The following is a 26679-nucleotide window of genomic DNA, read 5'->3' on the forward strand; positions in this document are numbered from 1 at the left end:
AGATCGGACTTCGGCGTCTTTTGGACACAGAGCCTCGGGACTGTTCTCCCCGAATGTTACCAGCATGTAGGCTTTCCCACGAGGGCAAATAGCATCCTGTACCAAGTCTACAGCAACAAAGGTGCTTTGAAGGCTCTTCCAAGTCCCCATTTTGAAAACGCTAATGTCTCTTCTGTTGTTGTTGCTTAATATATTGTTATTAATGTTTCTTCTGTTCTTATTCATTTTCTTGTGTTTTTCTTTCTTTCTTTCTGCTGGGAGAATGAACAGAACAAGAATTTCATTGCATATCAGAACTACCTGTTCTACTGTGCATATGACAATAAAACTCTTGAATCTTGAATCTTTACATATACTGTAAATCAATAGCTTGCGCTCAAAAGGTAGTACAACAAAGCACATGAAACTTTCACCTGTGATGTAAACGTTAAGTCTTCATGCTGACTTAAGTGTTTTGTCCACTGGTGATGAGTGTGTGTGTGTGTGTGTGTGTGTCATAGCAGTTCAGCCCCAGTCCACTCAGCCCTTTGACCCACAAACGTCCCCCTCTTAGGCAGCCATGACAAATCGCAGGAGTCAAGCACCACCCGTGGCGGGCTGTGATCCATCACTGTAAAGAGGGGTCAACTGCTGCTATTTGAACAGCTCACACTACTCGCTGATGCAGCATCTTCCCTGCGGAGCGGCTCTCCATGACTCAGCACTTTGCGTAGCCGCCTGATGAATGAAAACAAACGCGGCCATTGGTTTGATGTATGGCCTCTTTGACACTTACGTTATCCCCGGCGGGCTCGTCCTCTGTGGCAGCCTGGATGGCGTAGGCCAGGAAGCAGAGGATGGCACCAATCCACAGCAGGATGGAGAAGCCGCCAAACAGCTGGCGACAGAACTTGACCCACTCTGGGGTGGTTGGAGGTGGGGTCAGGGCATTTGGGCCATCCCTGGCCAGGTACTCTGCTGCCTTGGCGTTGGTCAGACCCTGCACGAGATGAAACGATGAATGTAACCATTGAAAGCAGTCACAAAGTAAATAAAGGGGTAAAAATATACGCATTCAGGTGGTTTACAAACGACTTCCCTTCATAAACTGTAATGTAAGACCAGTTTTGATGTAATTTTGATCATAACATTTTAACAACAAAATTGGAAAGGCGCGGAATCAGAGGGTTTTGAATTGGGTTAAAAGCTACCTAGCAAACAGGAAGCAATTTGTAAAGCTAGGAGAATACACATCTGGGAGTTTAAATATTACGTGTTGAGTACCCCGGGGTCAATATTGGGACCAACACTGTTACATTTCATATCAACGACATCTGTTAAGTGACAAAAGATGATACCACTGCCTTTTGCTCTGGGGAAATCACACAAGAACTTATCAAAAAGTCAAGGATGAAATGGTCATATTAAAGAGATGGTTTGATAAAAACAGATTATCCTGGAACTTAAGTAAAACTAAAATAATAAATAATACAAACAGTGGGGCGAACGCTGTTTGTCCGTCGCTGCTTCCAGACTGTGGAACAAACTGCCCACTGACATTCGCACCACTACTGAAGTTGTCCTTTTTAAATCGAAATTGAAAACTTATTTATTTAGACAGGCGTTCGACACCGACTAGGGCGGTCTTGTATTTATTTTCATTTTATGCATATTTAGTTCTTGTTGACTCCCATTTTACGTACTTTTAAAGGCTTTTAGCACTCTGCAGCACTGAAACACTTTCTTATAGAGTTTTTATTTTGTTTTTACTTTGTGTTTATGTTCTGCTTTTATGCTGTGTTCTTATGTATCGTCTTATTGTAAAGCACTTTGGGAGCCTGTGGGCTATTGTAAAGCGCTATATAAATAAACTTTGACTGATTGATTGATTGCAAAAAAGACAATTCATACAGATAATTCATAATGGCACTTACAGAGAACATACAAACCCTCTTTTTGCTGATTTAGTACATTTTCAAACCTCTAAAATAATGCATTAAGCAAACAATAACCTGCTACCCAAAAATGTTGTACAACACTTCTCTATAAGAGAGGAGAAATACGACCTTAGGGAAAATCTAAACTTGAAACACCTGTATGCAAGAATGACACTAAAAACCCACAGCATTTCAGTGTGGAATTAAATTATGGAACGGAATTGAGCAAGGAACTCAAACAATGCACCAAGATGAGCAAATAGAAAAAAAACAATACAAGCAGTTGATGTTTGCTAAATGCAAGGCAGAAGATTTTCCCAAAAGTACGCGATCGAAGCACCCGTCGATGTACTCCTCCAGATCTTCCAGTTTTTGGCTTGGTTAGGCATTTAAGGTGTTTAATATGCTGGTTTTGTGTCGAGATACTTTGCGGATGTTTTAGTAGTTGATAGTTTGTCTTTTTTTTTTCAGAGCACTATGTCTGTATTTCGCGCGTCACGCACACTCTCGCGAGATTACTCTCACGTCACTCCTTCCAGTCAGTCTTAGTTGTGCATCTCTACTTTTATCCAGGCGGATGTTCTACCTTTATAAAATATTATCCCTGGCTAGTCTGGAAGGATCAGCTCCTCTTCTTGTAACAGCACACCCAATCCATGACCCCTCTAGCATTCATTAATATTAAATCATCTTTATCCTTAATGATGGTAGCAACAATGGAGCGAGTTGGGACCAAAAGAGTGGCCAATATTGCACGGTGTATCTCCTCTTTTCACTTTCATGGTGATGGCTTTCCTTTTCTTTGGCACACTGCCGTGTGAGGACCAAACAGTTAACTACCAAGCGATGTTATTCTTCTTGAGTGTGGCTGAGAAGGCAAATACTGTAGTTTTCCACCCACAACGTGGCAAACACGTTGTACTTACTGCGCTGTAAGTAGTTTACCGATCAAAATGAAGTTTTTTATTTATATATGGCAGCATAAAACATCGAAACAGAGGAGGACCACCTGTGCTGACTTTTATATGAACTCACCTGGACGATGTCAGTGTTGTACTTCCTGCAAACTTCCTCCACAGACATTTTGTGCTCTGTCTACAAAGAGTAAACATGGATGTTATCCCACAGTTTAACGCCACAAGAAGCATGTCGCGACATAAACAACACACTGTAGTTATGCTGATTTGCAGCGTTGACGCAGAGTTAATTCGGTTGTCAATCAAAAGGTTACGACACGGCTTTGTCTTGCTGCAACATGGAACATCTCCATTTCAGATTAGCGCTGGATTGCATTGCTCTCAGGAGGCTGGCAGAAGTCATCAGAAAACACGGAAGCAAAGCATCAGGGTGTTGTGGGCAACGAACAGGGAAGCAGCCGACTTACAATCGGGACTTCCCTCTTCAGGTCGTCCATGTCCTTGCCTCCTTTTTTCTTGGGAGACTCCTTCTCGTCTTTGTCCTGCGTGGTCGCCACGCGGTAGCTGTCCGACCGTCCATACTGTCATGGCGACAAGAACAGAACAGTTAAGTGCTGCCGAAATAAACCACAACAACATCCTTACTAGCACTACCTGTTGTGAGCTCTTTACCGTTTCGGCACATGTACATGTACAATAAGCTTACTTTTCTTTTTACTTTCTGGGTCAAAGTAAACCCTGCAGAGGTTCAAACATGTTGATTACATCTGGCACTGTTGCAGTCTGTCTCCGGTACTCCAATTTTAGACGGCATACTATGCTACAGTCGTCCCTCGCTACATTGGGTTTAAAAAAAACATATTAAATAAATGATCACCGTTTCATCGTTGACTACAGCCTATTAGTCAAAAACATATATATATTTAAGCAAATTGTACATATTTTTTGCCCAAGTTAAACATTTTCAAGCATAAAAATGGCTAAATGAACTAAAATTAGGGACTAGGGGTTTTAATGCTGCTGATACCAATACAGATCATCCACAAGTGAAATCGTCAGATACCGATCACATAGATTAAGTGTAATTTTTTTCATAAAAAACATTTATATTGATATCTTATTTCAACCCAAACAAGCGAGTATGTTTGTTTTACCACAACGTCAACAAAATGCTGGTATCCACAACTCAGACTTTGTATTTCACAATGCATTTCTTTGTTGTTTTCTCACATTATTAACTGAAAACCTGAATGAAAAGCAAGCTTGCAGGCGTCTCGTGGTCATGGGTGGCTCCCTGGTGCCCGTGGGCACCACGTTGGTGACTGCTGGGCTATCAAGGGGGAGCCAATTTACAATTTAGACAAAAACATATTTGACTTACTTTTTCTAAATCACTGGTGAAATGCCGCACCAAACTAAAACATCTTAAGGCGTGTTTTGCGACAGGAAGTCCCACATGACAGACATGCTTTGTGGAGGGAAAGTGAGCGGGAGACGGTCGCTATAGGTTGGCGGCAGGCGAAGCTGAGCGGCAAAGGGGATCGGCGTTTAAAAGCAAGTATCGGCATATGTCGATACCATGTTTTTTCACAGAAATCAGCCGATACCGATACTATCTGAGCACCCCTGACTAAAATACAAATACAGTATAAGCCACCTTTCAACTTGTGAATGCAGTATTCAAAATTGGCCACTAGGTGTCAGTAATTGTTCGATAAGACAAGCACCAACCGGCTTTTATTGCAGGTTTAAATGATCTCACAAAAGGCACAATAACAACATAATAATCATAATAACAACACGGATTACTGTTGCAGCCATAACCTAAAACAAGCTAAAACTCAACTCATATATATATGATATAAAATTATAATATAATTATATTGGATTGCATTAAAAATAATTTAAAAAACAAATTAAAACAAAAATCAAAATGACATTTAATCTTTCTTGCTAAATGTATGTGTTTTGTAAATATTTACAAAAAATGTAAATGTAAATTTAAAATGAATTATACAACATAGTCGTCCCTCGCAATACCTCAGTTCCATTATGGCTCCCTTGCTAGATTGCCGTTTTTCAGAAGTTAATCAATTCATGATGGCTGTTTGATGGTAGACTATGGTCTATTACTCATCAAAACTAGGGATGTCCGATATTGGCTTTTTTGCAGATAACCGATATGACGATGTTGTCCAACTTTCAATTTCCGATTCCAATATCAACAGATATGATGTATATACTGTATGATATATGTGATTCCGTCTACCCATTAATATCGAGGCGGCAGAGCGGGGCTAGGATGAAAGTCAAGCAGCTAGCGAGGAAGTGGACATTCAAGCCTTTGGTACCTTCTATTATCAAGTGTAATGTGAATTCACTACCGAGCAAGATCGACGAGCCGGCAAGAACGTCAAGACCTTAAGGGAGTGCATCTTATTTGTGCTTCACTGAATGGCTAGCAGCTAGCGTCCCAGATGCTAACGTGGGGAGCTAGCCGATTTCAGGGCAGTCAGAGCGGACAGGAACACAAGAGCCAGTGGAAAGTGCAAAGAAGGTAGGCTTACACTGTATGTCAACAAACTGTGGTGTCATCCTGGCCATGTGAACATTCAAATGTCCAGCATTTTTTTATATATCAGTTTTCATTATCGGCAAAAAACCCAATACCAATATCACGTTTTTATGCCAATATCCAGCATCACTAGTGAAAACATATGAAAACATACATAAATACCAGTGATATGGAGTATTGTGGTCACGAGGTGGCAGTAATGACACAAAACATTGAGACATGAGCTTACATGGCATTACCGTAATACTGCATAAAGTCAGCCATGGCAAGTCCCACATGAGAAAAATTTCTCCTCCCATCCCGTGTGGAAGTGATGTGTTTTTGGCTTCTTAAGTTATATAAATTCATGGCTAACTGGTTAGCTCGCTAGCAGCCATCTTGAGTCCCTGCAGCATAAACGTTGCACAATGTGATGTAAACAATGAATAACAGGAGTGTAAAGGTGACTATAAGGGTGTTATTTCATGTCTACATGGCTCTAATAATGTTAAAAGGCATATTTAGAAAGTCATAAACAAGTTTTCTATGCGCAAGCTACAAAAATATTCAATTTATTAATATTGAGTCCAATGTCGCATAAATTCATTTATTGTGGTCAGGTCTGGAGCCAGTTAAGCGCTATAAACGGATGACTTCTGATTTCAAGTAGCTAAATAAATAATATAAGTAAATAATCCCGTGTAATAATAGCATGAGACAATGTTCCATTTATATGGTTTGACAGTTACAAGGCAGCCCACCATGAAAACGAGTTTGACACCGCTGTTTACAGGAAGAATGTTTTGGCACAATAAAATCACAGTTGAAAGAGCTGCAGCACCTGAGGCTCAGAGCTAAACATCTCCACATTCAAATAATACTGTAATATTATTGTGACATGTCAGTTCACAGCAACGTCTCCTGTGGACGAATATCAGCAGCTTCACAGCGCAGCACAAACAAGAGGGAGGACAATTAGCAGGTATAGTGCCAAACAAAACAGCTAAAGCTAAAATAGGGGAGTGAAAAAGCCTAATGATGGCATTCCACACGATCTGTAAAGAGGGTGATGCATGTTGCTCGTGCCATGCCATCTGTCAGGCGGCGTCCAGCAGGATGTCAGATTACAGCTCTTTACTACACTGGCAGATTAACCCAGTGAACAATAATAATCTGTCAGTCTCGGCCTGAGTGGGTTGTTGACTTGAGCTCAGTCACTTATTCACAGTGTTCACCCTGTAGGGCTTCCATGAAGTCATCAGAAGATGATAGGTTCTGGAGAAGATGTGACTTTACCCTCAAACTGAATGCCCTCATTTTACTTTACATTCTGTTGTCACATGTAGCATACGTGGAGTCACAAAAGTAAATACAGGCACAGCAGGTGCCACATGTGTCCAGATGTTCTACAAGGCAGATTTAATTCAGCATCAGTTGCATATATCCGCTCTGCTCCCTGCTGCATAGTTACCACAGCTGAAGCACAACTGCTTCATCTGCATTTTTAATCAGACATTGATCAGAGTCCTGGTGAATAATTCAGAAAGGAGCAGAACACCATCATTTACAACCAGACTTCACAACATGTACCATCTCTGCAGAGATCCTGTCTGCTACTGCGGGAAATTTACCACAAATGAGTCTCATCAATAACGCAGATTTACTTTTCAATTTCCATAATCCTAATATTCCTTGGAGCATAATTGATGATTTGATATGATTCATGGATGATTACTTGTTAGTTTGCTAGATTTTGCATAAATGACATATGGACCTATCTTATTATAACACCTACATACTGTGTTACGTTCTGGAGGAATCCGCCTCCCTCGTCCCCCTACTGTTGGACAACCTCCAGTGCTGTTTTTGGCATCCATTTTATTTTTAGTTTGAGTCTTTTGGACAAAAATGCTTCTTGTCTTAGTCACATTTTAGTCATTTCTGTCACGGTGCAGTTAGGTGCCGGTCTGGGAACCCCAAATGCAGAGGCTGGAGGCAGGTAGGTGAGCACAGAATTTATTCTGCTCAAGAATTCAAAACGTAAAGCGATGGTGACAAAACAGGTTTACCATGAAAAAATAGAACACAAATAATGCCGGTTGGAGGCAGAGTCTGCTGAGCGCTAGCAAGAGACTGGAAACAGTACGAGGCTAAGGGACACACACAGCTGGAGCGTGGTGTAGCGAAGGAATAATCCGGCGTGCTCCAGCTGTCAGTAGTCAGCCTAAGTAGTGGCGTAGGCACTCAATTACAGGTGCGTTCAGCAGCTCCGCCTCCAGCCAGGAACTAAGGATCTGGACAGAAACACAGAAAAGGCACGGGAGACAGGGGCAACCAGCAAGAGCCCGTGGAACGTGACACATTTCTATATGCGGTAGTTTTAGTCCCGATTTAGTCGTCAAAAAATAATAATGTTTTTTGTCTAGTTTTAGTATAAAAAAAATGTAAACGTATAATTTATATTAATAAGCATTGGAAATTAGATGAGTAAAAAAAACAAAGAGGGGATACAATTACTCTCTCTGTATACAAAGTACACCTGTATAAGTCTACATCGAGGAAAAGGCTTCTTGAGACGTCATCTGTACTTCTGTGAAGAAGGTGTCGGACGTTTCGCTCCTCATCCGAAGAGCTTCGTCAGCGAACTAATAAGTGCTGGTAGCTTAGGCCTTAAATACAGTAAGAGTCTACATAAGTCTACATGTGAATAGTAAATCAAATGTAGGTATATCATATCTTAAAAAACATAACACCTGCACAATAGGCACAAACATCTGATAGACCAACAGGTTCAGCCTCACCCACGCACACACACACACCAGTACCGGGCCATGGGAAATTTTCAAGTGCAATGATTAAAAAAAAAAAAAAAAAAATACACTTTCATTTGTCAATAACCACATCAAATTTTATGGACCTGCATATCAATTTTGAAAATATGGGCCGTAACTGTATTTTTAAAAACATATACAGTAACAAATCCCAAAGTTTTTGCATGTTTATGTTGTTTGTTGCAAGCAGTGAACCATGGACGGTCCTTGAACTCTCCATTGTGCATGCTGCACAGAGACTACACTACAGTATTTTCACCTCATATTTGTTCACAAATGCTGATACTATGTGGGAATGCATAAAGGTAAGATTTGAGTGCTAATGTGTACGTTTGTTGGTGCACAGCATCAAGGTAATTCATGCTAGCACACTGCCTGTTACTATACACATCAAACAGCCACGTTGTCATCTTCCACCGGAGACTTGTGGGAACATGAGCCTGTCCATTAGTGAAAAAAGGTCGGGTACCGCTGTAGATGGAACACATGCTGACACTTTCATCCAGTCTCTTCTTGTCAATGAAAACTGACACACAACTCGTCATGTTTTAGTCATCAAAGAGCTGTCTTTAGCTCGTCACCGTTTCGTTTTTGTCATGAAAAAAAGGTTTTCCAACAAAATAGTTTTGTTATCGTTAACGAAAACAACACTGATAACCTCATACCAAGACACTTCTTCTACTCAATCTAACAAGTGACGACATCATCCAGTTTAGATTGTTGAACTGAGGTTTTGATTGGCGGCTTGCTGATGTCACACACACACACACACAAAGACATGGATTACCACACAGATCAGTGGAGCGGTCGACCTAGAAACCGCTATCTGGTGCACGTAGGCAGTTGGGGGGGGGGGTTCCTTCATAATCCATCCCTTCATAACGATCCCTTCCCTCTTTGTTTACATTCTCCTGCCTTCGGAATGCCCATCTGTTTCTGCTGATGAGAAGGACTGAAGGATGATGAAGATGATGACAACACACACAGACATTTAGGTGTGTTGAATCAGTGTTCAGTGGTACCTGCAGTTTGGTGAGTGCTAACCGAAAATAGCAGTTGTTGGGAGGGTGTGATTGACTGCGTTTACTGTCCAATGGCTGGCCAGATGGGGGAGGTGAGGTTTCCTAGCAACATCCAATCCAATCACTGGGGACCATTTGAATAATTAAAAGTCAAACCACTAAAAGGGAAGTGGTTGCTGGATTTTTTATTTTTTAAAGATGTACCTAGTGCGTTACGTAACGCCATGAAGGTTATGCTGCTGCAGCATTCAAAAGAACGACTGAGGCTGACATCACCACACACACACACACACACACACACACACACACACACACACACAGCGGTCTACAACAGGATGTGTGGATGTGATGTCACAGTGGGTTCTGGGCCATCACATCCACGTGTCATCGATTCATCTCAAACACTCACACACAGATGGAAACTAGTGGGAGAGGCCTGAGAGAATACTGACACATTATGCAACACACACACACACACTAACAGCTAAAGAAGCATCCTACATATGTGTAATCGGACAGTCCGCAACATATGACACACTATGCAATGAGCTACCGTACAATATGACAGCGAAGAGATAATTCAGCAATGTGTTCAGTATCATAGCTCTACTGAACTGTAATGCATCTTTACATTGCTGTCAAATCTAGATCACACGGGAATCAAACACGGTTTGACAAGACCACTTCCGAGCTGCTTTGCTTTTTCGCCATTTGAATTTTCATATACAAATTGTCTTATTATTTGATTGGTTCACAGCACATTCTAAAAACAAAAAAAGAGACAAGACACAAGGACAACAGCAGCAACAACAATTGTGACAACAATAACAGAACAACAGAAACATACAGAACGACATCAGCAAATAAATGTCTGTGACAACTATAAAGACCCTGACGAAAAGGACTAAATAATATCAACAACCAATGACAATACTGCATTGAAACAGTCACACATAATAGTAGTCATGAAATGATGAACTATGATAGTGATCACAATGATAATACTGCATTGAAACAGTCACACATAATTGTAGTAATGAAATGATTATCTATGATAGTGAACAGAATAATTTCTGTAATGCACATCATTGTAAAAAAAACTACAATCATACTGCTGAAATCACCGTCGCTGTAATAAAACCAACAACATAATAGCACCCTGGTTAACTCAGTGAGTAATGTGGGGAAGTACGTATGTACTGTGAGTGTGCATATGTACAGGTATCTCTGTATGTTGCGAAGTCTTCATATATATATAAAGGTGCAGGAATGTGTGGGCGTGTAATTGTCACTGAGAATGCATGAAAGGAAAGGGGCCGCCCTCCACCTCCCAGAGAGCCCCGCACCAAATAGCCAGACCGAGCCCCCGCCGCCAGAAGGCCACCAGGCCCACAGGGGCAGGCAGCACAAAGATCAGCGCCCGAAGAGCCAGCCCAGAGAGCCCACCCTCTCGGGAAGACCAGCAAGGGGCCGCAGAGAGGTAATCCCAGCCAAAGACGGCGCCGGCGGGCCGGAGGACAGCCAACCCCTGAGACCAGTGAGAGATCACAACCCACAAAGGCAGACGAGTACCGGGGGCCACACACCGGCAGGCCCAGAGACGCCCCCACAACCGGAAAGAAGCCCGCCCACGCCGGAAGCGCCAGTCCAGAGTACCTTTTGTTCTGTGAAAGTCAGTTGAACTCAGGCCTACGTGACTGAGGGGGAGGTCATCGTGACCGAAGTTATACAAGATATGTTCCAGATGTTATGTGATTTCAAAATGTCCTGCCAACAGGTCCAAGGAAGAACGAGGTTTTGGTAATCCACGTCATTGTTATTGTTCACTGGGTCTATTTAAGGGTGAACGGAATAAACGGGGTGTCCCTTTTCCCTCAACTGCATACAAGTTGTGTTGTGCCTCTTATTATTCCACAACATTTGGCGTCACGAACAGGATTGGAAGGAAAGACGTTGATGCTCGTGGCCTTCTGACCTGCACCATATTGCAAACCAACGGCCGTAAAAACAGGTAAGATTTCTTACCATTTGGTTTGACAGTGTGGTGCAGTAATGGGGGTAACTAATAAGCATTAATGTTAAAATTTCTCCAAATAAGAGAGCCTGTTGTTAGTGCATTAATAACAACTGCAGATTGGTGGTGGGGAACACTCACACAAAATGTGGCCCTCACTTTAGAGTGGGAAAAACTTTTTGTGTGTTTTACTAAAATGACTCGAGTCCAGCTGTGTTACAGCATGATTGGCGTACTTTAGAAGTGTTGAGTAAAGGAAAAGAGTACAGGCTCGTGCCGGCTTTGTGTGTGTGTGTGAGGTCGACAGTTTATGCTGCAGCAACTCTTAGTCCGGGAGTTCATTCATGGAGGAAAAATTAAGGGCTAAATATAAGGCCGACTGCAATTGGTAGAGCGAGGTACCCTATACAACGCAGAGTTCGTTCACTGCGCGCTAAGTCTGTGTGGTTACGACCCTCCGAACGCGCAAAGGAGGTGACCAACTACAGAGCAAAGGCTGCGCCTATATAATATGCGTGAAGCAAATCACGTCTAACAAGTAGAGAAGCATACTCAAATTACACATGCGGAATTACAATAAAGTAGTTCTTATTGTCTACTTTGTGATGTAACTCTAGAACAGTCTTGCAGTCCTAGTCAGCCGGACAAGGTCAGTCATGAGTATATTAATGCATACCTAAACTATAACAACTGGAGGAGATTAAGGCGTGAAGCAATCATTTGGATTGCTTAACTTGTATGATTGGTTTGAAGTGCACTAAAATTTTGTTATTTGTTGTATGTAACTAAAATTCTAAAATCCAATTGGCATATACAGTACTTCAAGTGTGTGTGTGTGTGTGTGTGTGGCTGACTGTCTCACCTCTTCTGTAAAGCGTTCAGCGGGTTTTTTTGTGTGTTTTTTCACTGTCTGGAGTGAGTGAGTGTGTGAACGAAGGTCAGCTGAGGACAAACTGTGCTTTGTAACCCTCAAAAGAAAATAACTATAAGATTAATCATCTTAGTCGCAAGACAGTAACGTTAGCCAGTGTAAATAGCTGAAAATTGCCACACACGCAAGTGAGAAGTGCGGTTAAAAAACGTATTGTGAGAAATGTTCATAGATTCATCCTTTGTTTGAATGATCTCTTCTGGAACAACAAAAAGGTCAACCTTACACATAGTTGAAGTGAAAGCAGTTTGTGTGTCATCTTTGTGTCTGTTGCTGGAGGTGCTGCATTTGGCTATTATTGAGTGTAGTGCAGTTGCCTAGTTGTGTTATTTGTGCCAATGCTAATTTGTTGTGGGTTGCGCTGGAGTGAGGCTATCTTGGGTGTGGTCCCAGAGAAATTCAAAGTGCGTCATAACGTTGTCTGCTCTGTAGTGGGGGTTATGAACTAGCTGAAAGGACAGAATTGCAGTGGTTGAATTGAGAAGAAAATTGTGTGCAATTTGCTGTGTGATAAGTCTTTTGAGACTTTGTTTTGTATAACTTTGAACTTAGTGAATCTTGTCAAGCTGTGTGGTTCTGCCAGTGACCGGATGTGAAGTGAATAACTGAAGGAGGTGTTGAGCGAGGGGACACAAGGGGAGTGGCTACAGCCCTCCCTCTGAGTGTTGGAAGAACAAGTCAGCCAGTGGAAGAGTTTTTATTTTTGTGTTATGAGATTGGAGAGTTTCTGCAAGCTGTGGTTCTGAACTGTACAGCATTTATGGAAAGTGTCATGTTGGTGTTTAAGTTTAAAACATTTTAATGTGGTGTGCTGGTGTATAAAGACTTAATTTTGAATGTGAATAAAGACAATACTCATCAAATAACATTGTGATAAAATTGCAGTCTGAGGTTAAGATACTTTGGCGAAAATAACTTATTTTTGTGACAGAACAAACAATAACATTTATTTTAATTTCTGTCTTGAAAGTTGAAATACTCAAAATGGCTATTCCTTCGACAACGATTTTAGGGTTAAAATACCCAAAAAGGAAGGATGACATCGAGAAGGTCTCTAAAAAGTGGACAAAACGCACTAAAAGCTTAAATCCAAGTTGGCCTGAAGGTGGAACATTTGATGTGAGTTTGTGTGATGACATGGAAGTCCGAATAAAGGACTATAAACCCAAAGACAAAAGTAACAAAAGACAACAGAAAAGAGAAAAGGAATTGGAAATTATACAGTTGTTCAGAAAGGAAGGTGAAATGTTCCGAAAAACAATGAAAAAGAATCGTGAACTGTTTAAAGCTAAAGGCGACGATGGATTTAAAATAAAAAACAGAAATATGGACAAAAACATGCAGGATAATAGTCAGTTCGCTGCAGTGGCTCCGTCTGGCCTTTATCCTTTTATTACGGGAACTGTCGAAGTTGCAGGAGATGTTGATTTTGATGACAACAAACAAGATCCTATTTCACCAGTTGGAAGGCTGAAAAATCCACCACAATACTGCAGCACAGACAGGAAGGGTGCAAAACCAAAAAAGCCACAAGTACTGGATTGTTATGCTGAAAAAGATCAAGCGCTTAAAGAGATGACAAGAAAGGATGGACACTCATATTGGCTGAACCTGGAGCACTCGGACTTAGAAAGACAAAAGGAAAGGACTATAATTCAAGAACTTGAGGATGAGATAGATGATGTTAATGAAAAATATGTACAAAGTAAGGCTACAGAAGAAAAACAGGAAGAGAGGAAAAAATGAGCAGTAGAAAGAGTAAGTAGTGCTATACCAGTAAAAAGAAGAGTAAGCTATCCAGAGGGAGTCCAAGAGGCAGAAGAAAGAGAAGTCTTAGGGGGAAGTCTTACCTTTGCTGCAAATGGCAAGGAAAACAGAAAGTATGATCTCAGATACAGGCCTGGCATACACCCTCCAGGGAGGTATACCGATCCGGCTCATCAATTGCCAATATTAATAAAAGGAACACAGGGACAGTATATTCCTTGGCAAACACTTGATCTTGAGGGGTTGATCGCCAGGCTGCCTGGTATCCATGAGGGGGCCAGCAAATGGATAAGGGCGTTTGAAGAAGAAACAGTGGGTAAAATACTGGCGCTTGGAGATATCAAGGCTGTGTGGGCACGAGTGTTGGGGATACCAACAATGGACAATGTGCTATATCTAAGTGGCCATCGATGGATGCAAAATCCTGAAGCGGATGGTATTGAGTTCAATCCTTATCGCAGAGACTTGTGGGGGACACTGCGAAGGGAGTATCCGATCAAGATTGATCCCAAGGCCCTAAAGGGACAGCCACTTACGGAAACAGAGAACCCTGCCGAGTATATCAGCCGTCAGCTCAAACGGTGGAAGCAAGAGACTGAGGAAGAAGTTGGAAATAGCCCACTGATGACCACACTATTCAGAACAGCAGTGGTTGAAGCCATGCCAACTCCAGTAAAAAGTAGACTGGAGGATGTTGTGGGACTGACGTCAAAGTCACACAGGGAGTTCTGTGAGCATGTGATACATGCTATTGAAAAATACAGACGAGATGAACAACGGCTGAAAGAGCAAGACCAAGAAGTTCAAAGAAAGGTTGCCCAGTTGCAACTTGGGGAACTGTCAAGCAAGAACAAAAAGAAAGCTCAAGCCTTAGTCGGGGATGCAAAGCCAAGTGTGGAGGCACCCGTAATGCCATCTCCAGCTCCACCTCCAGCTCCAGTGCCAACAACAGTACCACCAGTTCAAGCGCCACCTGTCATCAATGTATATGCTCAACCAAGAACAAATCAAGCGTCGCAAAGGGGAAGGCAATATCAGATGGGCCGAAAAGATGGATCAAGAAGGAGGTCACAACAACAAGCTACCCCTCCGCAAGTACTTCCCAAAGTCTGTTGGGGATGTGGACAGCAAGGACACAATTGACAGAACTGTCCAACCAATCCATGGCTGGCGCCTAATTGGGTCAAAGGAGGCTATGGAGATCAACAACCTCAACAACCATTGAGCCAAGGTCCAAATTCAGAACAGCCATATTCGGGTCCAGTCAACCCGTGGGGAGGTCCAAATTATGGTTATTAGGGGTGCCCAGAGAATCCTGCAGGGGAAGGTCAGCTGCCAATAGTAACATCTATAACTAAAAAAGAACCAGTAGTTCAAGTTCAAATCGGAGGAAAACAAATACCAATGTTGGTCGATACTGGAGCAACCTACACTTGTGTAGGTCCAAGTTACGCCTCATACCTCCCCATGTCTCCCTCCAACTGAGACAAATTTGTCAAAACAGTAGGATTCTCGGGAAAGCTTCAAACAATACCTATGACGGCTCCAGTTCAGCTAACAATGGAGGGCGAAACAACGACATTGCCAGTTCTGGTATCTGAGCAGACACCAGTAAATTTACTAGGAAGAGATGCTCTATGCAAGCTGAATGTAAACATTTCTTGTACGCCTGAGGGAGTGAAAGTAGATAGAGTGAAGGAAAATTTCCAAATGAATGTTCAGACAGCACGTGCAAAAGTATACTGGTTAGGAGATATATCAGAACCAGTGCTCCAGGCTTTCCAAAAGTGGGAAAAGTACATCTGTGCTCAAATTCCAAAAGCGTCAAAACCACAGTCTGAATACCATTGCACAGTCTATTTTGATCCATCATGTAGCAAAATCTTTGAAGAAAAGTGGGAAACACAAACTGAAGGCCTGACGGTGTCATTGACAACAGAGTATATCATAATTGGGCAAGAGGGTGCAGCGTTTAACGTTGAGTCAAATCCTTTCCTTGCACAATGGTACAACGAGCCCAATTCGGCACCACACATAACCTTGTTGGTTAACGAAAATTTTGCGTCAAAGGATTTGGGGCCAATGATGAAAAATGCGTCCAAAATAACTTGGAAAGCGACTGAAAATCCACTAATTTTTGTGTCGCCAGATGAGACAAAGATAAAAATTTTGTGTGGTACCCATATGGTTTCAAAACCAAAAGAAGTGATCATTACTTCATTTGACGTACCACAGATGCCGCAAATCCGTGAAGGTGAGAGTGACCTAAAACAAGAAATGCTCGAACACGTCCCAGAAAATCTATGGTCAAAACATGAAACAGATGTAGGGTTAGTGAAGTCAGCAAACCCTGTTAGAGTGGAGCTTAAACCAAACATGAAACTTCCAAGACGCGCACAGTACCCTCTGAAATTAGAGGCAGAGAAAGGTATAAGCCAAACTATTGAAGGGCTTCTGAAAGCGGGAGTATTAATTGAGACACACAGTTTTTGTAATACGCCAATACTACCTGTGAAGAAAGCAGACAAATCCAAGTACCGGCTGGTACATGATTTGCGAGCAGTGAATGAGATCGTCCAGGATAGTCCAGTGGAAGTACCAAATCCGCATACTCTCTTGACAAATGTTCCACCTGAAGCTAAGTTTTTCACAGTAATAGACTTGTGCTCAGCATATTTTAGTGTTCCGTTACACGAAGACTCTCAACATTTGTTTGCGTTCACATATCGAGGAAAACAATATTGCTATACTCGAATGCCACAGGGGTTCAAACATAGTCCACATGTGTTTAATCAGGTGTTAAGAGAGGACCTTGAAGGGTTGCAACTCAATAGCACCCTGTTACAGTACGTTGACGATCTGTTAATATGCGCACCGACACTCGAGGACTGCCACAGAGACTCAATTAAGTTACTTCAGAAGTTGGCTGAGGGGGGGCATAAGACCTCCCGGGCAAAGTTACAATATTGCCAGCCCCAGGTCGAGTATCTGGGAAGAGTTATATCACACGGAACAATCTCAGTGGCACCCTCTCAGTTGGAGGGAGTGAGCAAAGTGCCACTCCCTCTTACAGTGGGACAGATGATGACTTTTCTAGGCATGACTGGTTTCAGCTCAAACTGGATAGTGGACTATGCTGTCAAAACTGCACCATTGCGAGAAATAATGAAGGAGGGTGAGACTCAGACATTGAGGTCACCGCTGAAATGGACCAATGAGTCCAGAATTGCGTTTGAAACAATCAAACAGGAAATGCAAACAGCTCCGGCGTTGGCAACACCAGACTATGGCAAACCGTTCTTTTTGTACGTGTCAAATAGACATAACATGTACGCATCTGCAGTGTTGATGCAAGAAACCTGTAGTGGTCGAAGGAAACAACCCCTTGCATACTACAGCACGAAGCTGGACAATGTGGTCCAGGGTTGGCCACCATGTTATCAAGGGTTGGCTGCCGTTCATTATGCGTATGATAAGGCATCAACAATCACAATGGGACATCCAGTGACAATATACACGCATCATAAAATTTCTGAGCTGATCCACCAAAATAAGTTTGTGATAACGCAGGCTCGATGTTTGCAGTACTTGCCACTGTTGACGTATCCAGATGTCACCATTAAAAGGTGTGCAACGGTAAATCCTGCAGACACAATGCCATTCAGTTTTGAAGGTGAGCCTCATGAGTGTGTGCCAGAGGCAATGAAGTACACGAAGTTAAGACCAGATTTGGAGTCTACACCTTTGTTAAATGCAGAAGTGACATACTTTGTGGATGGATCGTGTTACAGAGATCACCTTGGCAGCCATGCAGGGTTTGCGGTTATCAAGTGATTTTGTGACAATAAAGGCTGAGAGTTGTAGACAACCATGCTCTGCACAATTAGCTGAGTTGAAGGCTTTGACTGAAGCGTGCAGAATGGCCAAAGGAAAGACAGCAAATGTGTATACGGATTCGGCGTATGCACATGGAGTGTGTCATTTGTTTGGGGCAGTGTGGAAGCAACGTGGTTATAAAAAAAGTTATGGTTCACCAATACACCACCAAAAACAGATAGTTTATCTTATTTCGGCGATGATGCAACCGACAAGGCTTGCTGTTATCAAGTGTCAGGCACACAGGAAAGGAAATGAAGATGTTGTGCATGGAAACAATGCAGCAGATGAAGCAGCAAAATTGACTTCTAAAAGCCAGGTGACTGTTTTGGCTCCATTGGTGTCAATAGAACCAGTCGCTACGCCAGATGACATTGTGTTGATGCAACAAAATGCAGGGCTAAGTGAGCACAGTTTGTGGCAGCAGAGAGGAGCTTCAAAAGATGAAAAAGGTCTGTGGAGATCACATGAAGGACTGCTTGTTGCGCCACTCATTACTTACAGTGCTAATATCAGATGTGCACAGTCCAGATCACTGTGCAAAGGGGGAAGTTGTAAGGAAGATAAAACAGCAAGGATATTGGTCACCATATTTACAGTCAATGATAGATGAAGTCTTGGGACAATGTGAAGTTTGTGCACAGAACAATGTCAGAAAAGGCATAACTACACCCATTGGACACATACCAGTTCCAGAAGGACCATTCAAACATCTTGTGCTAGACTATGTAGACATGATTAAATCGGTGCATGGAAAGAGGTACATGTTAATAGTTATTGACCGATTTAGTCGTTGGGTTGAAGCGATGCCGTCTAAAGATCAGAGTTCAGAAACTGTTGTTAAATTCCTGTTAAGAGAAGTAATTCCGCGGTTTGGAATACCATCAGAAATAAGTTCGGACAACGGTCCGGCGTTCGTGCAAAAAGTAGCCAAAGGAATCTTACAACAGTTGCGAATAAGACAAAGGTTGGGGTGTGTCTATCATCCTCAGTCCCAGGGAATGGTAGAGAGAGTAAATGGGACACTTAAAGCCAAACTCAATAAAATTTGTGCTAGCACAAAGTTAAATTGGGTGGATGCACTACCACTTGCACTCATGAGTTATCGCATGCAGACTAACAGAATGACACATCTAACACCGCATGAAATGCTTACGGGTCGACCCATGCCAGCACCACATTTGAGAGGGCCTTATAAAGGGCCTCCACTTGAACAGTTGCAAAATGAACTGAAAGATTATATAAAACAGTTAACTGCCATACATAGAGCTATCTATGTGCAGGAGAAAAGCAGGGCTCCTGAGGCCACGGAGGTGTCAGACGGCCTGGTGGTGCCAGGCGATCAGGTGTACATCAAGGTGTACAGGCGAAAGTGGCACGAGCCAAGACGAGAGGGACCCTATAAGGTGGTGCGAGCAACACCGACGGCTGTCCAAGTGGAAGGGAGCACGACGTGGTACCATTTAAACCACTGCACCAAGCTATACCAACCAAGGGGACCCTCCAGCTGAGACGAGCCATCCATGAGGACCACGCCAGCCGAGACGAGTCATTCCTGAGGGCTATAATCGAGGGAGCCAGATCGTGTGGGAGGACATCCATCCAGGAGGCAGGCTATGAGGAAGGGGTGAGATGAGCCGCCTCCTCCAACATGTGACGTGCCAAGTCACCACCTCGTTTCGGCAAAAGAAGCCCCTCATCACTAAGGGTCCCTCCAGATGACATCGTGCTGATCATCGGCGGGTGATCGAAGAAGGGACTGAAGATGGCCTACACCATTCTTACAGAGGCACAATAATCCTCTGGGCGGTGATGATGTGAGCAGAAACATTGCTCCCGACCTTGCCACACACCGAATCACTGCCCATAACACGTTCCCCACTTCCCCGTGCCCATTCTTCAGGACAAGCATGCATCAAAATCCCTACGAACTTAATCTTTGAACTTCTTTCGGAAAATGAAGACGGTGAAATGACGGGTCTAAGAGACATTATTATTTGTTTTGGGGGTTTGGGACCCCCAAAAGGGGGGAATATACTGTAAAATGATTCTTGTCCTGTGAACTCCAGAGTACCTTTTGTTCTGTGAAAGTCAGTTGAACTCAGGCCTACGTGACTGAGGGGGAGGTCATCGTGACCGAAGTTATACAAGATATGTTCCAGATGTTATGTGATTTCAAAATGTCCTGCCAACAGGTCCAAGGAAGGACGAGGTTTTGGTAATCCACGTCATTGTTATTGTTCACTGGGTCTATTTAAAGGTGAACGGAATAAACGGGGTGTCCCTTTTCCCTCAACTGCATACAAGTTGTGTTGTGCCTCTTATTATTCCACAACAGAAGCTTCGCTCTATCCCCCGTTGGTAACCCAAAGAGCAGCGGAGCCAGGGACATACAACCCAGAACCCACGGCGCGGAGAGCGCGGACCGCCGGGGAGCAGGAAGACACCAGGCCACACCCTCCCAAAGGTAGGACGCCACCAGCAAGGCAGACAAAGGAGTCAGCGAGGAGGAAAGCGGGCAAATGAGCAAGCAGGCAAGCAAACGGGCGAGCAGCCAGGCGAACCACCACACAGCGCCAGCCAATACCCGCGGGGCAGCAAACCCCGGAGAGGGAGCGGGAGTGCCGCAGGGAGGCCAAGCACCAGAGCCGAGAAGGCAAAACCAGCAGCAGACCAGCCGACGGACCCCACCAGCCACTAGAAGCCAGAGCAGGCCCATGCCACCAGAGCCGACAGTGCACCACTCGCGCACCGGAGCCCCACCCCGACAAGCCCGCAGACAGACCGGGGGAGGCGAAGACACAGACAACGGCCCAGCAGAGCACAAAGAGCAGTGGTTACAAGCGTCCAAGCGCCCGGCAGAGCACGACCCCCCCAGCAGGCCCGTCCCCATGGTACACGCAACCCCCCGCCACACCCCAGGCCCACAGTACCCGCAAGCATGACCAAGCCCCAACCCACAAGACGGCCCGGCGCCCCAGCAGCCACCGCAGCGCAACAACCACAAGCCCCCGCGGCGGCACACGGGCCATCCGCAGCACTGGCACCACCCCCCGGAGACTGCCGAATCTGCCCCAAGGGCGCATAAGCGCCCGCGACACGTGTTAGTCCAGGGGAAGGACCGCAAGCCGCCCCCCCGGCGCAAACCCCGGCATCAACAGGCCCCAACGGTCCACCCCAGGGGAAGGCAGGCGAACCAGAAAAAGGCATCCCACAAGCCAGGCCACCCCAGGTGAGCCACCGCGCCGCGACGGCCAGCGGACAGGTCCACAGCCACACCCCCGACCCTGGCGGGCAGGCGCCGCGAAACAGGCACGAGGCACCCCAATCCAGCCTGCCCCACCCGTGTATGTGATAAGGTGTGATTGTGTCTATGCAATTAAAAAAAATATATAAAAATAAAATAAAAGACGACAGCTATGAAGAGCTGGTCTCTGTGTCCCTGAGGGGTGTATCTGTGTGCATGTATATGATAGGGGTGTGTGTGGATGATAGCTAATGATGCAATTAAAATCGGGGGACAGCTGCCGCTCGGTGGGCCCCTCACCTGACCAGCTCCCCCCAAACCCTAAGTGTCTACTGTGCGATTAAAATTGGGTCAACAGGTCAGTGGCATGGGAGGGCCAAAGGAGCCCCTGCAAGGCAACTCCCCCCCCCCCAACCACACCCCACTGTAGGCCACCCCCCAAAGTCCTATATGTATGTGAGGTGGTGCAGTGGAACAGGAAGGACGGGTAGATAGATAAATCTGAGTTCCATTTGGAGATTGGAACGCCGATTGTGTTGTCGTTTTTTGAAAGTAGAACATATAATTTAGATAATTTTTTAGGGGCAGATATTTTAAAAAATTGGTCAATGGTGGTATTGCTTTCCCATGATATAGTCCTGAAACTTGCTCTAATTATAGATTTAATTTGTATATATTCAAGAAATTTGTTTTGATTTATTCCATACTGTGTAACAAGGTCGTTAAATAAGGGAAAGGCTTCTTGAGACGTCATCTGTACTTCTGTAAAGAAGGTGTCGGACGTTTCGCTCCTCATCCGAAGAGCTTCGTCAGCGAACTAACAAGTGCTGGTAGCCTAGGCCTTATATACAGTAAGAGTGGGCGGAATTGGTGTGCCAACACCCTCCTCCTATTGGTTCCTTACACTAAGACTGGGAGGAGTTGTGGTCTAATCCTCTCATTCCATTCGCACCTCCGATCAAAGGGAAGTGTAGCTCCCTGTAGTTGGGTATGAACGACTCTGGTACTGGCTCGTGAGCATCTATTGTTCTGGCTTAGCCCTGGCTCCACCTCATTTGCATGACTAAGAGCTGTGGGTTTTGGTCTCAGTAACCTGCTGAACACAGGGTCCAAATTAAACCTCAAACCACCATTCAATGATGGGTTCTGTTGTTTGACAAAAATGGCTTCCTTTACTCCTCTTTCAAACCATCTGTTTTCTTTGGCCAAAATCTTTACCTCGCTGTCCTCAAAGGTCGTTAAATGAGATGAAGTTGTTTCCTTTAATTATATTTTTCATACAACTTATTCCTTTTTTGTGCCATGTTGGGAAATTTCTTTTTAAGCAAGATGCCAGGATTATTCCAGACAGGAGTGTTTGGCAAGGAGTGAGCGAGAATTTAGTTATTTTTAGAAATTCCCACCAAGCTGTCAGAGTGGTGCTTATATTTATACTTTTAAAACAATTATTTTTCCGGAGGATTTGGCTAATGAAGGGCAGGTTACAACCTGGGATTTCATGGCTAAGTGATTGTTCTATGTCTAGCCATGAATAATCCAATGGGTTTGGGAGTTCTAAGCCCCCATATTCTTTAGATTTTTGTAACGTTTTGAGACTTATTCGTGCTGGCTTATTTTTCCAAAGAAATTTATTTATATATGAATCTAATGACTTGAACCAAATTATCGATGGTTTGGTGGGGATCATGGAAAACAGATAATTAACCTTTGGTAAAATCATAATTTTCACGGTGGATATTCTGCCTGTAAGTGAGATGGGTAAGGTTCTCCAATCATCCTCAATTGACTTTAATAGTGGAGTATAATTCAAGCGGATCAGGTCTGATAGGTTGGAGGAAATGTTAATACCCAAATACTTAATGTTCCCTGAACACAGTGGTATAGAGGGGCTGCTCTGGAAACCAAAATTAATGGGCAGTACTGTGGATTTAGACCAGTTAATGGAGTAATCTGAGAAGGTGCTGTAATTGTTCATGAGTGAGATAGATTGGTGAAGTGAAGAATGTGAATTATCTAGGAAGAGTAATACATCATCAGCATAAAGGCTTATCTTATGATGAACATTTGTGGTGAGTGATATGACCTCCTGAGTTTCTAATGGAGGAGATAGAGCTTTTTTATTGATTGACTTTTAGTTGGTTAGCTAAGTATTTTCCGTGTTTATTGCCATGCTCAAACTTTTCCAAAAGTTGGAACTGAATTTTCTTGTCAGTAATTTCTTTTAAGTCTAGTTTCAGTTTCCTTAGGTTACTTAGGATATGCTCATCTTGTGAGTCAGCATGAGCTGTTTCGAGGAGTTGGATTTTTTTCTCCAACTCTGATTCTAGTAATCTTTCTTTCTTTTTCTTATATGATGAATATGAAATGGTTTTTCCGCACATTTATGCTTTTGCTGTCTCCCACAGAATACTAGCCGAGACACCGGGTTGGTCATTGAAGTCTAAAAACATTGTCCACTCTCTTTCAAAGTATTTTAGGAAGTCTGAGTCTTTTAGTAATGATGTATTTAATCTCCAGCATCTAGTAGGAGCGCTCATAGTTTGGTTAGTGAGAAAAAGAGAGACTGGGGCGTGGTCACTAATGGTGATAGGGTGTATGTGAACGTTTGAGATGTCTGATATGATTGAGTTGCTTGTCAAAAAGTAATAAATACGAGAGTAGGTGTGGTGCACTGGTGAGAAATAAGTATATTCCCTGTGAGTAGGGTGATAAGAGCGCCAAGCATCACAAAGACCAAAATCATTCATGTATTTCTTCAGTATCGATGTTGATTGAGACTCATGATGTCTCCCAGCTGGGCTAGACCTGTCCACTTCTGGATTAAATACTAAGTTGAGGTCCCCTCCCGGGATCATACTTGTATCCAAATGTGCAGAGAGAGAAGAAAAGAAGGTGTGAAAGAAGGAGGGGTCATCAACATTCGGACCATATATGTTGGCAATGCAGAAATGTACATTATCAACAGATATGTTCATTATTATATATCTCCCTTCTGTGTCCGTAATAGTGTTGTGGAGTGTAAAATTCACCCTCCTGTTAATTAAAATAGCTACCCCTCTCTGTTTGGAGTTGTAACTTGCTAAATATGTGTGTGGGAACTGTGGTGCGTAAAGTGTATGGACAGCTGACTTGGACATGTGAGTCTCTTGTAATAAGACAATGTCTGCTTGGGTGTTCTTCAAATGGTTCAACATTTTTTGTCTTTTTTCTATCGACCCAACTCCCCTGACATTCCAAGTGACAAACTGTAGTGAGTTCATCCTAGAATAGCTTTAGTGATGTGTGTGTGAACAAGATCAAATGTGAAGTACAGTCAAACCTGTCTTAGCGGCCATCTTTATAGAACGGCCACCTGCCTATAGCAGCCACTGAAAAATCCCCCCCAGCAAATTTACATGTTATAGACCCTGTGTATAGCAGTCACCTGTCCAACGCGGCCAGCAGCCACCCATTTTGTCTCCCTTGGTCAATATCTGACTGCATATAGCGGCCAAATTACCAACTCAAGTAGAAGCTTCATGCACGAAAAAGTTTCGTTTTTCAATCAATGAAGCCGTCGTGTGTAGACTTTAATTACTGAGTCCTAGCTCAGTCACAATCATTCACAAGATCCACACAAACTGTCAGTTGTTCCACATAAAAAAGCCGTCTTCTTTTGAGCTTGTTATTTCCTGGTCAAACATGTAACTTTAAGAGCATTTGCACCAAAACATTACCGCAAAGTAGGCTGGGAACAGGACATGCTCCCAGCGACGCTACAATAATAAAAAAAAAAAAAACGCTAGCATGCATGCGGCAGCGGGAGCAAAACTGAGTTTGGTTGTACTTAATTGAAGTATTTTAGAATGTACTCACGTTATTTTTCATCAATCCTCATCCACAAATCCATCAAAGTCCTCATCTTCTGTATTCAACACAAAAAAGCAGTCTTCTTTTCCGTTCGCTACTAGTCTGTTAACTTGTCAGTGTTATTCAGCTCCGAAGCAAAGAAGGAAACTTCTCCTGTTGCTTCTGCCAACTTTATTTCTTGAACGCGGCCACCAGACAGCAGCTCAGAACACACACACATCTCTCAGCATCGTCTCTCCTTCCTGCTTGCCCACAAGGCAAGGGTTAAACAAGCCCCACTACATAGCTGTCCAGCCAATGCCTGTAAGAAATGACACCGTTTATTTCCTGGTGTGCACTGGTCAATACTGTAATGCCGCTTGTTGTGGGGAAGGAGAGACTCACGTCGCCGATGCACTTTAATGGCTTTAATAACAGCGGAGAACACTGCAGGACTTTACATCCACGCCAACATAAACACACTTCCCAACTCTCTCCAAACTCACAGCTAGTACTGAGCCTAGCTCTCCTGCTCGGGACGCCCACCGTCACTTCCCGTCACTTCCTGATGAACTAAAGCTGTAATGACACTCGTATAAAAAGTAAAATATTAAAAACAAGCATAAGACATTACTAGCACAGCTTTGTTCTGTGGATCGTGGATATATTCTATCAGTTATTATTAAGCCTCTAGCTTCCTTTTAGTAAGTAAAAACCTTGGCTATGATTGCACTACATTGTCACGTAGACCTACAAAGTACACTTGGAAGAATAAGAACTGAATAAATGTATTGAAACTGATGAGGGGTAGGATTAAATAAGCTTTGCTTCTTCCTACTCCTTTTTGGACATGCAAAATTATGAATTGTACTATGTGATGTGCTACTATTTGACTCATGCATGTTCAGGATTAAAACCATGACCCATGATAATAACAGACCTAGTAGTGTTGTACAACTTTTATCCGCAGTCTGCAGTGCCCTCTACTGGTCAACATTATTATTACATTTTCCCCCCTTTTTTTATTTTTTTTCCTCTACTGGTCAACATTCAAACTGGACGCCAACCTGTCTATAGAGGCCACCTGTCCATAGCGGCCACTTTTGCAGACTCCCTCTAGTGGCCGCTATAGACAATTTTGACTGTATGTGTACCTGGAAGTAAAAATCATGGGAGTATATACAGTACATTTAAATGTATGCTTAATTTGTACATAGGCAAAGTGTAACATAGTAATCCTGAATGAACTAAGCCAACTAAAGTGAGGATGTGATGTGGGTTTATGCATATGTGAGATGAGCGTGCTTGTGAGTGGGGGTGATATCAATATCAATTGTAGAATATGATGTGTGTGTATTTGTGTGAATTGTTTGAATTTGGTTGGGTTTGGACTTTGAGGGTGTATGATGTCACTGTGAAGAGATGCTGATGAAGGAGACAGCTGGCAGACAAGAGGATATGTGACATTATGAGAAGGGGAGAAAGGGGGAAAGCATGACACAGAGGGAGGATGGGGAGAGGAAGAAAGAAAGAAGAAAAAAAGAAAAAAGGAAAGAAAGGCTGTGCATACATACAGTGGGATAGGGGGGAAAAAAAGGGGGGTAAAGTGGGAGCAGACAGTGACATTGTAAACGCTACAAGAGTGTGCGCTGCGAGATAGAAAGAAAAGTTACCTGGTTGAAATAGTTGATTAGTTGCCTTATCAATACAGCCATGGTGTGACTTCCCGGTCGCAGTAAAGTTGTCCATTGGCGAAGAGTTTATCCACCGTGATGA

The 26679-nt window shown here is 43.3% G+C and overlaps 1 protein-coding gene across 2 annotated transcripts in view; it reads right to left on the reverse strand.

Annotated features, from left to right (window-relative positions):
- atp1a3a (ATPase Na+/K+ transporting subunit alpha 3a) overlaps positions 1-26679 on the reverse strand; it is a 52679-nt gene that overhangs the window by 15013 nt on the left and 10987 nt on the right. For both annotated transcript variants that reach the window (XM_054763878.1, XM_054763877.1), the window contains exons 2-4: positions 3301-3414; positions 2952-3011; positions 776-979 (exon numbers count right to left, since the gene is read on the reverse strand). In XM_054763878.1, coding sequence (XP_054619853.1) covers positions 776-979; positions 2952-3011; positions 3301-3414 — 378 coding nt within the window. The remainder of the gene's footprint in view (positions 1-775; positions 980-2951; positions 3012-3300; positions 3415-26679) is intronic.

This window comes from Dunckerocampus dactyliophorus, chromosome 20 (genome assembly GCF_027744805.1).
Source record: "Dunckerocampus dactyliophorus isolate RoL2022-P2 chromosome 20, RoL_Ddac_1.1, whole genome shotgun sequence".
In the NCBI taxonomy this organism is placed as follows: domain Eukaryota; kingdom Metazoa; phylum Chordata; class Actinopteri; order Syngnathiformes; family Syngnathidae; genus Dunckerocampus; species Dunckerocampus dactyliophorus.